Below are 15,580 nucleotides of genomic sequence, written 5' to 3' on the forward strand. Positions count from 1 at the left end.
AATCCAGGGAAATTCAGAATCTCTCTCCAAGACCCATGGGTACAGGTATAGGAGAGAGTAGTATTTATCACAGATGCCCTAGAGCAGGGCTCCTGGACTGCATAACTCCACAGGGATACCTGCCGCACTAGAGTCTGATAAGTATGCCTCCTGAAACACAGCTCCATAGATCATCCCCACAGAGCTGAGCAACTGAGAGGCCTGATCCTAAAGCAGTGTTTTTCAAACTTTTTTTTTTACATCTAATTTCTTTCTAACAAGAATTAACTTGGATTCCATTTCACCAAAGAGAAGTTTTTAATGTACAACAAAAATTCCCTGAAAAAACCCTCCATGTGATGCACTCTGCCATTCTGTCTCATCGTATCTTATCCTATCTCGTATTTTTATGACAGTCATGATCCACTGAAATTATTTCATCACCCACTAACAGAGCATGCCCCAGCATTCACATGTATAAGTTAACAGAATCAGTTTCCACAAAATAATATCATGGCTATGCATTGTACTTTTTTTTCTTTACTATTTCATTTATCAAAATATACTGATTGAGGGTATATGAAATTGATTTTACAGCCTTTAAATAGCTCTAAACATTGTCTTAAAATATTCATGAGGTAGTTAAGTCCGTATCGAGCATCTAGTATGTGCTCAGCACTGTTTAGCACTGAAGATAAAATAGTATACAGTGGAAGGACACAAAGTTAACTGTTAATAACCTAGAAACTACTTGCTCTGCTCATTAAACAAAATGGGGTGAACTCCCAGTTCGAATATTGACAGTTGGAGCATATTAACTGTTATTCTAGCATACAGAGGGGACAGAAATCCTACCAACCAAGAGAATTAACCTCTTCTCTCAGCATTTGTTTCCTTACAATAACTATTAAGAAAAATGTGATAAAAAGCATTTGTAAAACAAAAACCATTGTTACTTGAGAAACTGAAAAATCTCAAGCTTTTTTTTTTTTCATTTCAACAGCTTTTAGAGTAATCCTATGTGTTAATAGAGGAACCAGAAATGATCAGTAATAAAACACACAATTTTGTCTGACCCCATAAGAATGGCCTCCTTGATCCAGTCATCATCACTCTGACCTCATACTCCAAGGTACAGGCTACATTCCTTCCTTCCACTGGTCTTGCCTCTTCCCTAAGAGGTTGGCCCTATTGACTGCAGAGAGTATTTTCTCAGATACTGCCACCAGTTCCTCCCCACTCTTACTCCTAAGTTGTTTTGGTTTTCGGTGAAGAACAAATAGACACTAGTTCCTAGGGCTTCCTGTCTACTTCTGGTAAAGGAATGCTGGGTGTTTATATCAACATCCAAGGTACAAGACAGAGACTGGTATATCTTTGTAAATACATGTTACCATGTCATTACTAAGGCTTGGGAAACTAATGTTGGAAGATCTAGACTGCTCATAAAAGTTATCTTTCAATTTTTTAAATCAATCCTTTAAATAGAATTTTTTTCTCTTTTCATGGGATTGAAAAGTATATTTACTAGACTCACCAGGGCATGATATTTTCTTCTGTCTCTAGAAGCATTCATTTTTAAGGATTATCATTGATCCTGTTTGCAATTGAAATACACTTGCCAAAGCAAATGATAAAGGTCAGATAGTGAAGGAGTACCTTCTATATGATTTATTTCTTAGGTTCTTGAATTTTGTGGCTAAAAAATCAGTATTTGGGCTTATCAATTTAGAAAAAGTTTTATAGCATGAAGTTATATTTACCAAAATTGGGACTGTAGGCCGAACTGGTGTTATGGCATTTTTAAATTATTTTTAATTGAAAGATAATTGCTTTATGATATTGTGTTGGTTTCTGCCATACATCAACATGAGTCAGCCATAGGTACATAGGTCCCATCCCTCTTGAACCTCCCTCCCACCTCCCACCCCTTCCCACCCCTCTAGGTTGTCACAGAGACCCAGTTGGAGTTCCCTGAGTCATACAGCAAATTCCCATTATAATGATATTTTTAAAACACTTGTTGGTCAATTGGAATGAGCCTTATGCCCTCCCTGTGCACATACAAAGAAATGTGCAACAGTATTAATACTTAAGGGCCAACTATGAAAGAGTTTAGCCTAATATGAACAACGGCTTTTCTCAGAGTATTAGTGATGAGAAAAAAAATCTAAAGAGGTAGACGGTACTTTTTTTTTGAAAAGCAATTTTTTAAAAATGAGATGAAACATCTCAAGAATGAAATTTAGTAACAGGAAAAATATCCTTTAAAAAATCCTAAAAAGAAATTACTGATGCTATTTCTGTATATACACTCATACACAGACACACATACATTATAAATTATATGTGTGTGTGAAGAGTACAGTTTACATCTGAAAATCTGCCCCACAGGAAGAACTCCCACTGTTGTTTCCTAATTGTACTGGATTATCTCAATCTCTGATTGGGTGTCTAGGAATATGATCTCACACCAGGGATGTTTGTTTGGGTAGCTTTCCAGTCTTAATTTCTTACTTCTTTAAAAGTAACAGCAATCAATGAGAAAAAGAAGTTATGCCAGTTTGTGGTGCCGCTGGCTGGTGTGAGATAAAAATTCTTTCCAATTAAAGGACTTTTCCAGCTTGCTAACTTGTTCCAGGCTCCCAGCTGCCTTTTAGTTATTTAACTGCTAAATGTTCAGTGAATAGTTTGCTTTTTAAAAAAAAAAAAAACCCAAAACTATCTCCTTCATTAGATTAAGCACAAAACAGCTGCTCCCACCAAAAAAAATCAGCTTTGAGAAAACATTTGTCCCCATATGCTTCAACAGATGATAGTTTTTTATGCAGAGATAAGTAGTAAGTTCACCAGAGAATGCCTATTCAGGATTAAGTGGTTCAAAAATAAGCAATTTCCAGTTTTCCTTCCAGCTATAAAAATTGATGGGATCCTCTTTCAGTGACCCCAACAATAATGAGTGACTATAAGAATTCAGAGTACTTTGGGATGGACCTCTTCCTCTGTAAGATTATTTTAACTCTCCAGCATACCTGGGAGTCTTCTAAAGTAACTTGACATCTTCCAACCATCTCCTTTTCAGCAGCCTTTATCTCCTGGCACTGGACCAGGAGATAAAGAGTCAGTTTTCACAATACAAGAGTTAAAATACACGATACAAGTCAGTTTTCACTTTCTCTACTAATGGGTGGTATTCTCTCCTCCACATACACACTTGCCACACACAGAGAGCAAGTGATCTGATTTCTAGAAGTTGAATGCATGTTTTACAATCTTAATAGATTGATTCAACCAACATTTTTTGAACGCCAACCATGTGTTAGAGACTCTTGGATCTTGGAAATACGAGGGAAATAAGTAATCCTTGTCTTTAATGGTTTAGAAAGATGACTTTAAATACCTTCACTGCTTGTCTAAGGCGGCAGCAGGTTTAACCAGGGTTGGGAGGGCTGGAGTGGGTAGAAAATCAGCGTACAATATTTTCAGTCATATTTCTTTGTTTTGAGGATACATAGGACTCTTATTACCCTCCATATACTTTATTACCTCCTTGTCTATTTTTAAAATTATTTTGCTTCCACTTAGAAGCCCATTGTCTCCTTTTCCACTCTCAAATCCCAGATCAAAGGTTATCACTTGCTTAGTTTTTCCTAACACCTTCAGTTTTACGATTGTCCCCTTGTTATATACCTGCTATAGTTCCTAGCATATTGCCTTGTAGTTATACTAACTTTATGAAAAGAGCTTTAAAATTTCGTGGTTCATAATAAGCTCTCAATAAATGTTTATTTGAGACAGACAGGTAGATCTGTGTGTTTATCACTGTGTGTTTATCACATTGTCTAAATTCTGCTTTCCTGAAAGAATAGGCAGGGTGTTGTGTTATTGTTGTTTGTCTGTATCATCATTTTTATCGTTTTGTTCAGCGGAGTATACTTGATTGTTAAATTGGGTGTGTTGAAAACTAGGGAAAATAAAAAATATGCCTTGATCCACGTATTACCCTTAAGAAGCTTGTGATACTCACCACCTTCTTGTTTGCAATGCAAAAATATACCCAGAATAACCATATTTTCTTTATTGTAATTCCTCAAGAATATTTAGATGGAGAACTTTTAGAATAATGTCCCCAAATGATTACTTTCATAAATCCTCAAAATGGATGTTTCTGTTTCACAAAATAAAGATAAAAGAGTAATAACCTATAAGGAAATCCTTCATCTACAAAGCCTTGTATACACACTAGACTATTTCAGAAATGTACTCTTGACTGTGATTAGAGAAATGATGATCTGTACATTTAAATATGTCATTATTATTTAGCAGATAGGGGAAAAAGCCATAGATAGTGATTACTAGTAAATAAGAGTTTTTATTAGCTTGTTCAAAAAAATGGTTTCCAAATGCAAATAAAGCAAAATACCTATTTATGGAAATGGCAGCAAGATTTAAGGAGCACTGAAATGTTTAAGGTGTTACTGTTTTTTATCACTGATCTGAATTAATATTTAAAGATTTGTATACCCTATGCCTACCTCAGCATCTTATCTCCTTTAAATGCAACAGTGAGAGCTTTAAAAAAATAAATAAAGTAGACCACAGCAGCTAGAAGACTTGCAAAGTCATACTATAGAAATATATGTGTTGGATATGCTGATTTTATACTCCGTACTGTTACGACATCATCACAACTAACTTTAGCTACTAATGTCAATAATGATGACAATGATAGCTCCTTTTATTTGTATACTTTTACATGTTGCAAGCCTTTCACTTACCTGTCTTTGATGCTCACAACGATCATGCCAGTGAATTTCCTTAGAAAATTTCAAAGGTAGGAAACTTTCATATACAGGAAGATGTCCATTCCCATGTTATATATAATAATGAAAAAATCAAAATATGAATGCCAAACTTTATCAGGTAGTTCAATAAATATGATCAGTCTACATGCTACATGGTTAAAAGTATTCATATAGAGTCTATATATCAAAAAGGAAAAACCCTTGGGTTATTCTGGTAGGAGAAAATAAGAAAAATATATCATTGTATTTGTACTTCTATTACAACTATGGAAACATTTCTGTGTATTTGGACAAGGCCTCAGTGGTAACATAGTCATATATAAAGTTTGTTGTGATGGCATAGCACAGCAGTAAAATGTTTGAATTATTTTAGATTTTCAGTAACACTGTATTGTTCATTATAACATATACATGTCTAATACTTTAATAAATGTATGTGCTTATAATAACTAATATTTGCTAAATGTATATATTATTATAAAACAATGCATTTCTTTAGGGTAAGACATTTTCCAAAAGATGCTTGTAGGTTCCTTTTCAACAGAATGTGATTCTCACCCTCCCCACACCCACCTTGTACATCTGGATCACCAGGGGTGATTTCAAAGAATACTACTGCCCAGGCTGTACCCCAAGAGATGAGTTCTGTGCTGATCTTGGTTAGGACCCAGACATTGGTTGGTTTGTTGGCTTGTTTGTTTTGTGCAGCTTGGATTGGTAACAACTAAAACAATTATGATACACAACTCTAATTTTATTATTAAATTCCTTGAATTTTCATCTTTAGCATACATAAGATTTTCACAATTAAGAATACCACTGGATGAAGACTGGTTAAGGAATCATGAGTATAAAGTATCTTTATGCTATTAGAATGACAAAGATTTAAAAATAATGATAAACAGTGTTGATGAGAAAAATGAGCACTACCGACATTGTTTATAGAAATATAAATGGAATGCATATTGATCAGCTACACTGGAGGGCAGTCTGACAATGTGTATCCAGAGCTTTAAAATATATGTAAACCTTTTGTCCCTGGAACTCTACTTTTAAGAATTTTTCCTTAGAAAACAATTGAGCATATTAGCAAAGATGAGTAAATAAGAATGTTTATCATAGTGTTGTTTAAAATAGTAAAAGATTGTAAATTATCAAAATATCCACAACTGTGGATTGAATAAATTATGGTATATCCATACATGGATACTAGTCAAATAGATCTATAGTTAACATGAAAGAATAGTAACAATGTATTGATAAAAGAAAAGTTACAAAACAATATGATTCTGTTTTTGTTAAAAATATATGTAACATATATGTGTGTGTGTGTGTGTCTACATATGTAATACATACATGCAGGTGGAAAAGCCCAGAAAACTATACACTAAAATATTAATATATCTACATAGGTACTTTTTATTATCTGTTTTATATTCTCATGCATATTCTATTTGTTTTTTTCCCCTAAAAGAAAATACTAGTAATATAAATAAAGACCAAAAACTTTTTTTTTTATGTAAAAATATATTTTGAAAAATGAAGCCTTGTTACTTTTTTCTAACCAAATGAATGGACTACAACACAGCTTCCCCCATTTTCACTTTGTCCGGCTGTGAAAAACAAGATATTTGACAGAACAGCTATTTCTTAAAGTGCTAAACTTCTCCAGAATATTTACATTCAAAGTAAATTAAGAGGTATGAAGTTGAACTTGTTTCATTAACGTGTCAGATCATCTCTAATTACAATTAATCTGGTTAGCCTCTATAAAGATGGCATGTAATATATTCATCGAAATATATCTCAATGTATTTTTATAGAGAAGTCTTCCTTAACCTCCGTAATTAATAAATGGGTTTTTTCCCCTTTCTTTCAGGCGGTTCAGGACCATCCTCCTCCATAGCCATAGCTGGCATCAACCACCCTGCCATCACAAAGACAACATCTGTTCTTCAAGACGGCGTCATAGTCACCACCGCAGCTGGAAACCCACTGCAGAGTCAGCTGCCCATTGGGAGTGATTTTCCTTTTGTTGGCCAGGAGCACGCACTTCATTTTCCATCCAACAGCACTTCAAACAACCATCTTCCACACCCCTTGAACCCCAGCCTCCTCAGTTCTCTACCTATCTCTTTGCCAGTGAATCAACAGCATCTCCTAAACCAGAATCTATTAAATATCTTCCAGCCTTCAGCAGGAGAAGGCAAGTCTGAGATCAACCTCCACCCTTTAGGTTTTCTCAACCCGAATGTAAACGCTGCTTTAGCTTTTCTCTCCGGTGACATGGATGGGCAGGTATTGCAGCCTGTTCACTTTCAACTCTTAGCAGCCCTGCTTCAGAACCAAGCCCACGCAGCTGCCATGCTTCCCCTGCCATCTTTCAATCTGGCCATCTCAGATATTTTGCAACAGCAAAATACCCCCTTACCCTCATTAACACAGATGACAGCCCCACCAGACCATTTGCCAAGCAATCAGTCAGAGAACAGCCGAGCTGAGACCCTTTTAACCAACCCCCTGGGGAACCCTTTACCAAGCTTTGCAGGCAGTGACACTACTTTTAACCCCCTCTTCCTCCCAGCTGTCACTGGGGCCTCAGGATTAATGGCCTTGAATCCCCAGCTGTTGGGAGGTGTCCTGAACTCGGCATCGGCCAACACCGCTAATCATCCAGAGGTTTCCATAGCAACTTCTTCCCAGGCAACCACTACCACAACCACTACATCATCAGCAGTGGCAGCACTGACTGTCTCAACACTTGGTGGGACAGCAGTGGTGTCAATGGCAGAAACATTGCTGAATATATCTAATAATGCTGGGAATACACCTGGTCCAGCTAAACTCAACAGTAACTCTGTGGTGCCACAGCTACTTAACCCTCTACTGGGGACAGGTCTGCTTGGTAAGTTAAATTTTTTCACAAATTTTTACAAAAGAAACGTTTTTCTAATTCTATTTTCTCCTTTAAAAAAAAACCTCCATTTTGTCACACTATTTTTAAAAATGTTTTTGTTATGTCACAGCTTGCTTAAGGAAGAACTAAATATAATAACACCCACATACAACCATAGTTATACAAACATGAAAATGACTTTTTCCTTTTCCCCTATTCTAGAAATACTAAATGTCATTTTAATCTGCCTTCTCTCCTAATTCTGATGCCACCTAAACCTAACCTACTCATCATTCTCTTAAGCCAAGTAGTGTCTTATTTTTCAAATAATTAAAGCACAGGTACACCTTAAAAATAACATTTATTTGAATTTTAGTTGATGTGGCATCACAGGGTTAGTATGAGCAGCTGCACTGTGGATGAAAACAGTTTGAGGAAGTGCTTTTCCAGGTGATCCCTAAATTAATGAAACTAAATGCTTATCCATAAGAAACTAAATGCTTAAAATAAGAAACAAGACATAAAAACATTCAAAGTTAATGCTTGCCCAAGTTCAAGGAAACAAATAGCTACTGCTTGGTTTTCTCAAACAGTATTATTCTTTAGAACTTTGTGGCTTAAAAACAAAATCCTTTATGTAGATTATCTTATCTCAAAAAATTTATAAAATCTTGTCAAGTATATTCAGCTGTTTGATGCCGGTAATTGTAGTATAGAGATGGTGCCCATAAAGTCTGGAAACATAGGCAAATGTACATGATATTGTCAAGGGCATCTTCAGTAGCTAAAAAAATAATATGTTTCTAGTTTTCATAAGCACCTTTATAAAATAGTTTAATTACTCCTATTTGGCAATCAAATTAGTGTAGTAAAGAACCTAAAAAGCGCTACAGATTTCAAGTCATAGGACAATTTCTATGACATTATCCTCAAAATAAGGTCAATGTAATTTCAAAACAAGTTAATTTTGAAGTTCGAATATAACTTTGGTATTAACTATTGAAGCCTGGTGGGCTGCCGTCCATTGGGTCGCACAGAGTCGGACACAACTGAAGCGACTTAGCAGCAGCAGGAGCAGCATCCTATCTGATTATATAACATTTATTCTTTATGACTATGACAGTGAATTTTTCTGTATTACTAGCTTTATTTACAATTTTAATTTTAGGTAACCAAAATACCGAATACATATTTTATGTAAAAACAAAATGTATATTAAAACAGACAAAATACATATTAATACATATTTCTAAACCAAATTTAATTTGATTTGGTGGTAGTTATTATTATGGCTTGAGAACTAAGTTTTGTAAACAGGCCTGGTCAGGCCCACGTATTTTAACTATCTTATGATTGCTAAAGCATTTAGGGCTAATTTTAACCTTTAATTGTGGTTGCTTTAACAAAAATGGCTTCAAGGAATTCTATGACACTGAAGATCAATATATAAGGATTGGCTAATGGATAGACCAAAAACTAACTAGTCTCTCCATGATATGAAAGATAAATAATGATTATGAAAGATAAATAAGAAAATTAGTCTTTCTTACCACTTAGTAAGACTTTGAGGAGAAAAAGAGAAAAGAGTTACCATGTAAGTCTAGTTTTTAGTTTTTTTTAGAAATCCTCAAGAAAGATAGGCATAGGACCTCCAAAGAATCACATTGACTTATATTTTATATTTTTCATACTATAGGTGACATGCCCTCAATAAACAGTACTTTGAATAACCATCAACTGACTCATCTACAGTCGCTGTTAAACAACAGTCAGATGTTTCCTCCAAATCAGCAGCAGCAGCAACTTCTTCAGGGGTACCAGAATCTCCAGGCATTTCAAGGACAGTCCACAATTCCTTGCCCAGCTAACAATAACCCCATGGCTTGTCTGTTTCAGAACTTCCAGGTACTCTCCTTTCCTGGGTTACTTTAGTAGAAAACAATGTTTACTACTTGTTTTGCTAAATTGGGAGAAACAGACAAAAGAAGGTGATTATGTACCTTTTCACCTCTACTTACTATTATTCCTCAGTAATGTTGTTAAAGTTTCAGTGTTTTTATTTGAAGCATTTTATTTTGTCTGAAGCATCTCAGTGGTCCTTTAGAAGTTGTTATTAAAAACTGATCATGTTACCCTCTTAAACTCTTGTGGTTTCCCATTGCTCCCAGGGCTTCCCTGGTGACTCAGTGGTAAAGAATCCACCTACCAATGCAGGAGACTGGGGTTCCATTCCTGGGTCAACAAGATACCCTGGAGAAAGAAATGGCAAGCCACTTCTGTATTCTTGCAGGAAATCCCATGGACAGAGGAGCCTGGTGGGCTATATTCCATGGGGTCGCAAAAAGAGTTGGATACAACTTAGCAGCTAAACAACAACATTGCTCCCATGATTAAAATCCACATCCTTAACGTGTTTACCCTGCCTCACTCTCCAGCACCAGTTCACACCACTCTCTCCCTGGCTTCAGCCACTTGGTCTTCTTTTAGTTCTAAAAACAAATAAATTCCTGATAGATTAAGGAGCTGGATGGAAAGAGGAACATTAAATAAATACATGAAGAAAATATAGATTTTTAAATAATCTTAGGGTAGAAAAGGCTCTTTCAGCAAGGCACAAAACCAAGGAGTCAAAAAGAAAAGAGGTGACAGAGTTGAATACATAAAACTTTAAATCTGTATGATTAAAGATATTCTAAACAAAGTTGAAGACAGGTGGCAACCTGGCAGAAGTTACTGGGTTGGCCAGAAAGTTTGTTCATTGGCCACATCCAAACAAACTTTTGGCCAACTTAATACATGCATAATAATAGCAACTAATTGCCATTCATAATATTTTAAAAGCTCCTACAAATTAGGAAGAAAAAAGAATCAATTAGAAAAATGAGCAATAGAAATGAACAGACATTTCAGAAAATTAAATAATAATTAGTAATAAACATGAATAATCAGAATTATACAAATTACAACATTACTATGTCCATCAGATAGTTATATCCTTTGCTAACAGAGGAGTGGGGAACTGGATTCTTTCAGATATATTGTTGGTCTGATTGTATGCTGACATAGTCCTTTCAGAGGGTGATTGATAGTTTATCAATTTTACACACACACACACATACACACACATATATGTGTGTCTATATACGTGTGTGTCCTTTGACCCACAAGTTCAACTTTGATATTTTGGAGAAATCAAGGCACAATCTAGAATGTTTTGTTGCAATTTGATTTGTGGTGTCAAAAATTAGAAACCACTTAAGCAACCATCAGTAGGAAAATAGTTAAATATTGAGTATGTTTTGCTATTTTCATCTATCTAGTAGATTCGAAGATTAGGTAGGTTTATATAATCTGATATAGACAGATCCACAAGATTACAGAACTCCAACACTGTTGTATTATAGAACAGTACTAAAATATAATACCACTTACATGAAAAAAAGAAATGAGGCAAGGGGAAAGGAAGGTGTGAAAGAAAGAAGGGAAACTAGATGTGCAGCTGCACACTTAAGGTATTAAAAACAAGTCTATGAGGATGTATTCGAACACTGATCATTTTGAGAAAGAAACGGAATCAGAGTGGGATACAAAAGTATAGATTTGGGTGGGAAAGTGATGAAGAAAGCTTTTCTCTTTTGGACAATGAAAAAATACTCATATAATAAAATAATTTAGAAGGGAAGAATAAGCTCTCAACCATGTCAATGAGTAAATAAGTAGGTAAAGCCTGAAGGGAATCCATTAGATTTAGCAGTTAGAACAACAGTAGCTTGAATGCAGTTTTTGCGGAGTTGTGGGAGCAGGAGCCAGATTGCAATGGATGGAAGAATGAAAAATAAATTAGAGTTTGGATTACTCTTTTTAAAACTTTTTAAAACCTAACTACAAAGAACATAACAGAAATAAAATAGTGCCCCAAGGTAGGCATAGATTGAATGCAAACTTTTATTGATAAAATATGGAAGCCATGCACATAGTTGAATGCTAAAGAAAAGAGACAAAGAAAAAAGTAGAAGAGATTGAACATAAAGAAGAGAAGGGGTTAACAGATAAGGCAAGATCCCTGAGGAAAGGCTTGGTATCCAGAGCATAAACAGAGGACTTACTCAGAGGGCAGAGGGAGCGCCTCTTACACTGGGAAGCGGGACAGGACCAGGGACACTGTGCAGGGAACTGTGTGCTGCCAGAAGGCAGGGAGTAGCCAAGTATAAGAATAATGAGAACTCCTAACCTATAAATTTGATTATCTCTGTTAAGTAGGGTCAAATACTAAGAGTAATGTGGGAAATAGTATAGCAGCTGGCTTGAGGAAGTGGATAAAATCTGAATAGTTGTGACAAAGAGTGATACCTAACCAGAGGATCATAGGATTGATGGGAATACAAACCCCCAGCTGAGATTGGAAGCCATAAGTTCCTATGGATAGATACTCAGCATCCTCACTGTGCATACAGATACAGAAGGCAGGGAGCTAAATTGACCCAAGATTGGAATTTTTATCTGGTAGGTGTAGATAAGGGGAGAATGGCAGGAAAGTAGTTATGTTGCTGATGGATCCCAGGTTCTGGTTTAGCAGGAAAAGATGTAAAGACAGGAAGTGAGTGATCGTGGGTCAGTGAAGCAGGGGGTGGGGGGACGGGAAATCCAAAGTATCAAGGTTCTGGAGAGCAATTCTTAGCTGGGGTTGGTGAAACTAGAATAACCTGTGGACTTTTTCAAAGTGCACTCATCATGCCTATGATGAGCATTGATACTCTTCACTGGCCATTTCCTCCCATCACCTCTTCCCAATGAAGCATCATCTCCGAGGCCACTGTTGTCACTGTTGGCAGCGTGGGAATGTCCCTCAGGCAGTTACCCAGTAAGGGTGAAGAGCTGGTGTTACTACCCTACCTAAAGATTTCAAAAATTCAGTGTCATCTCAGAAGTAGTTTGGGGACTTCCCAGGTGGTACTAGTGGTAAAGAATCCTCCTGTCAATGCTGGAAATGCAAGGGTCACGGGTTCGATCCCTGGGTCAGAAAGATCCTCTGGAGTAGGAAGTGGTAACCAAGTCTAGTATTCTTGCCTGGAAAATCCCATAGACAGAGGAGCCTGGCAGGATACAGTCTGTGGAGTTACAAAGAGGCAGACAGGACTGAGCACAACTCAACAGAAATAGTTTCATTGTTAAGAAAGGGGTGTATATATATATATATTTTTGTTTTTGTTTTCTATTTCACTTAATTCAGTAGAAATATCAATGAGTTAGAGATCATTTTTAAAACCTGTTTCCCTTTTTAATGTGAGCAATGCTGGTGACAGACTTGTTTCTCTCTTTGAATTCCAAGTTGAAAACCTGTAATGACACTAAAAACATGGAATCATCGCCTGGAAACCTTTTGTGTCCAACCACCTCAACTGTAATTTTTCCACAGAATGTTTAGTAATATGATTTTTTTTTAAATCTGTTATATGATTCCAATCAAAGAAACAGTACCCAAGTATAATCAAGACATGTCTTTCTATACAGAGTGACTTCTGATTTCATTTTTGAGTCTTATTCTGTCTTTATATGGCCTTCCTTGTTATAGTCATTGGTCTTCTGGTAAATCTTAAAATTACAATCTTTCTCTTTAAGGACTTGAAATTTTTTTTTCTCTCTCTCTGTCTCACTACTTCCTGTCTATTTCTTTAAGGTGAGAATGCAGGAAGATGCAGCTCTCCTAAACAAAAGAATAAGCACTCAGCCGGGGCTCACAGCACTTCCCGAAAATCCAAACACTACACTTCCACCTTTCCAAGACACCTCTTGTGAGTTGCAGTCGAGGATTGACCCATCTCTAGGTCAGCAGGTGAAGGATGGCCTCATCATGGGGGGCCAAGGCGATGCTTCCGTAGATGCTATTTACAAAGCAGTCGTGGATGCAGCCAGCAAAGGGATGCAGGTTGTCATCACCACTGCTGTCAACAGTACAACTCAGATCAGCCCCATTCCAGCTCTGAGTGCCATGAGTGCCTTCACTGCTTCCATCGGTGACCCATTAAGTCTCCCCAGTGCTGTCAGTGCGGTCATTCACGGACGAAACATGGGCAGTGTGGATCACGATGGGCGGCTGAGGAGTGCGAGAGGGGCTCGGTTGCCCAGCAGTCTGGACCACGGGAAGAACTCCAGCGAAGGAGATGGCTTTGAATATTTCAAGTCAGCAGGTTGCCACACATCTAAAAAACAGTGGGATGGGGAGCAAAGCCCTGGAGGGGAGCGAAACAGGTGGAAGTGTGAGGAGTTTTTAGATCATCCAGGCCACATCCACAATAGTCCTTGTCACGAAAGGCCCAACAATGTCTCTACACTGCCATTTCTGCCTGGGGAACAGCACCCAATACTGTTACCACCGAGAAACTGTCAAGGGGATAAGATTTTGGAGGAGAATTTCAGGTATAATAACTACAAAAGAACTATGATGAGTTTTAAGGAGAGACTAGAGAACACTGTGGAAAGATGCGCACACATTAACGGGAACAGATCTCGGCAGAGTCGGGGCTTTGGAGAGCTGCTGAGCACCACAAAGCAAGACTTTGTCCTAGAGGAGCAATCTCCGAGCTCCTCCAATAGTTTGGAGAGTTCTCTGGTCAAAGACTACATCCATTACAATGGAGACTTTAATGCCAAAAACATTAACGGGTGTGTACCTAGCCCTTCAGACGCTAAAAGCATTAGTAGTGAAGATGACCTAAGGAACCCAGACTCCCCCTCTTCAAATGAATTGATCCCTTATAGGCCAAGGACGTTCAACGTTGGCGACTTGGTCTGGGGCCAAATCAAAGGACTGACTTCCTGGCCTGGAAAATTAGTCAGAGAAGACGACGTTCACAGTTCTTGTCAACAAAGCCCCGAGGAAGGGAAGGTATACCAATCTTTATCCATTGTCAAATACTAACCTTTGTTCAGATGTCAGTTCTTATTTTCTGTTATCATCACTTTGGATTCTTCATGACTCATTGAGGTCTCACAAACTTCTGGAGCATAAAATGAAGAGGGGATGGTTGTAGTCACCAAAATGTCATATCGTCAAGTGGTGAGTTGTAAAGCATTTGTAGATCCCACTAGGGTTCAGCATGGCTCTGACCCAGGAACCAGATTTCCAGAATTTGGTTAACTTGGCCTTTCTTCCTTGCATGTGCCTAGTTCTTCATTCATACAGAGAACAAAGGCAAGTAACAATGATAGGGGGAGAAAAATCTGGTGGTTGTTGGAACCCAGCAATGTGGCAGGGGTCCTTCCAGGTGACAGAAAGCGCCAGGGGATTGGAACTCTCCCATGTGCTGATGTGTGATACACAAAACTGGGGAGAAGCTAACACTGGGGTGGAGTTGCAGCCATTTCTGGAAGCAGGAGGTAACATCTGAGTTTAGAATGGTGTCTCCTTTCAGGAAAAGTTCTGGGTCTTTGAAACATATGGAACTGTTTAACCCCATAGTCTGGTTCTACTTAACACAATCTGATCACATAAATTAAATGAAAACTTCTCCATGAAACTACCATTCAATTTAGAAGAAATTAGTAAGGGTCTTCTGAGCTTTCCCCCTCCCCACAATTGGTAGAATTGACTCATTAGGCAAGAAATGTGCAGAATGTTCAAAGTAGATAGAAAAATTTATATCTGAGCAGGAGATGAAAATAATGCACATTCCCTACATAGGATGAAGAAACATGTAATTTTTCATCTCCTTAGGAAATAAAAATTCCTTTTACAGGTATATATTATTCTCTTAAAGATTATATTGTATAAAGCTATTTCAACTCTGCTCAAACCTCCACTGGCATTTAGGTTTAATGGCAAAGGAAACCAAAAGCCTTTTGCCAGCACAATAAAAGGATTGTCTTTCTCCAAATGACCGGGAGGTCCTTAAACCCATTG

At 37.3% G+C, this 15,580-nt stretch overlaps 1 protein-coding gene across 23 annotated transcripts in view; it reads left to right on the forward strand.

The window, feature by feature from the left end:
* MBD5 (methyl-CpG binding domain protein 5) overlaps positions 1–15,580 on the forward strand; it is a 488,069-nt gene that overhangs the window by 448,774 nt on the left and 23,715 nt on the right. For 15 of the 23 annotated variants that reach the window (XM_086352266.1, XM_086352333.1, XM_086352261.1 and 12 more), the window contains 3 exons: positions 6,664–7,689; positions 9,377–9,585; positions 13,358–14,566. In XM_086352266.1, the coding sequence (XP_086208392.1) occupies positions 6,664–7,689; positions 9,377–9,585; positions 13,358–14,566 (2,444 nt within the window). The remainder of the gene's footprint in view (positions 1–6,663; positions 7,690–9,376; positions 9,586–13,357; positions 14,567–15,580) is intronic. The other 8 variants (XM_086352398.1, XM_086352426.1, XM_086352407.1 and 5 more) reach the window with 2 other exon arrangements.

This window comes from Bos grunniens, chromosome 2 (genome assembly GCF_055505025.1).
Source record: "Bos grunniens cultivar Pamir isolate PY7600 chromosome 2, Bosgru_T2T1.0, whole genome shotgun sequence".
Classification (NCBI taxonomy): domain Eukaryota; kingdom Metazoa; phylum Chordata; class Mammalia; order Artiodactyla; family Bovidae; genus Bos; species Bos grunniens.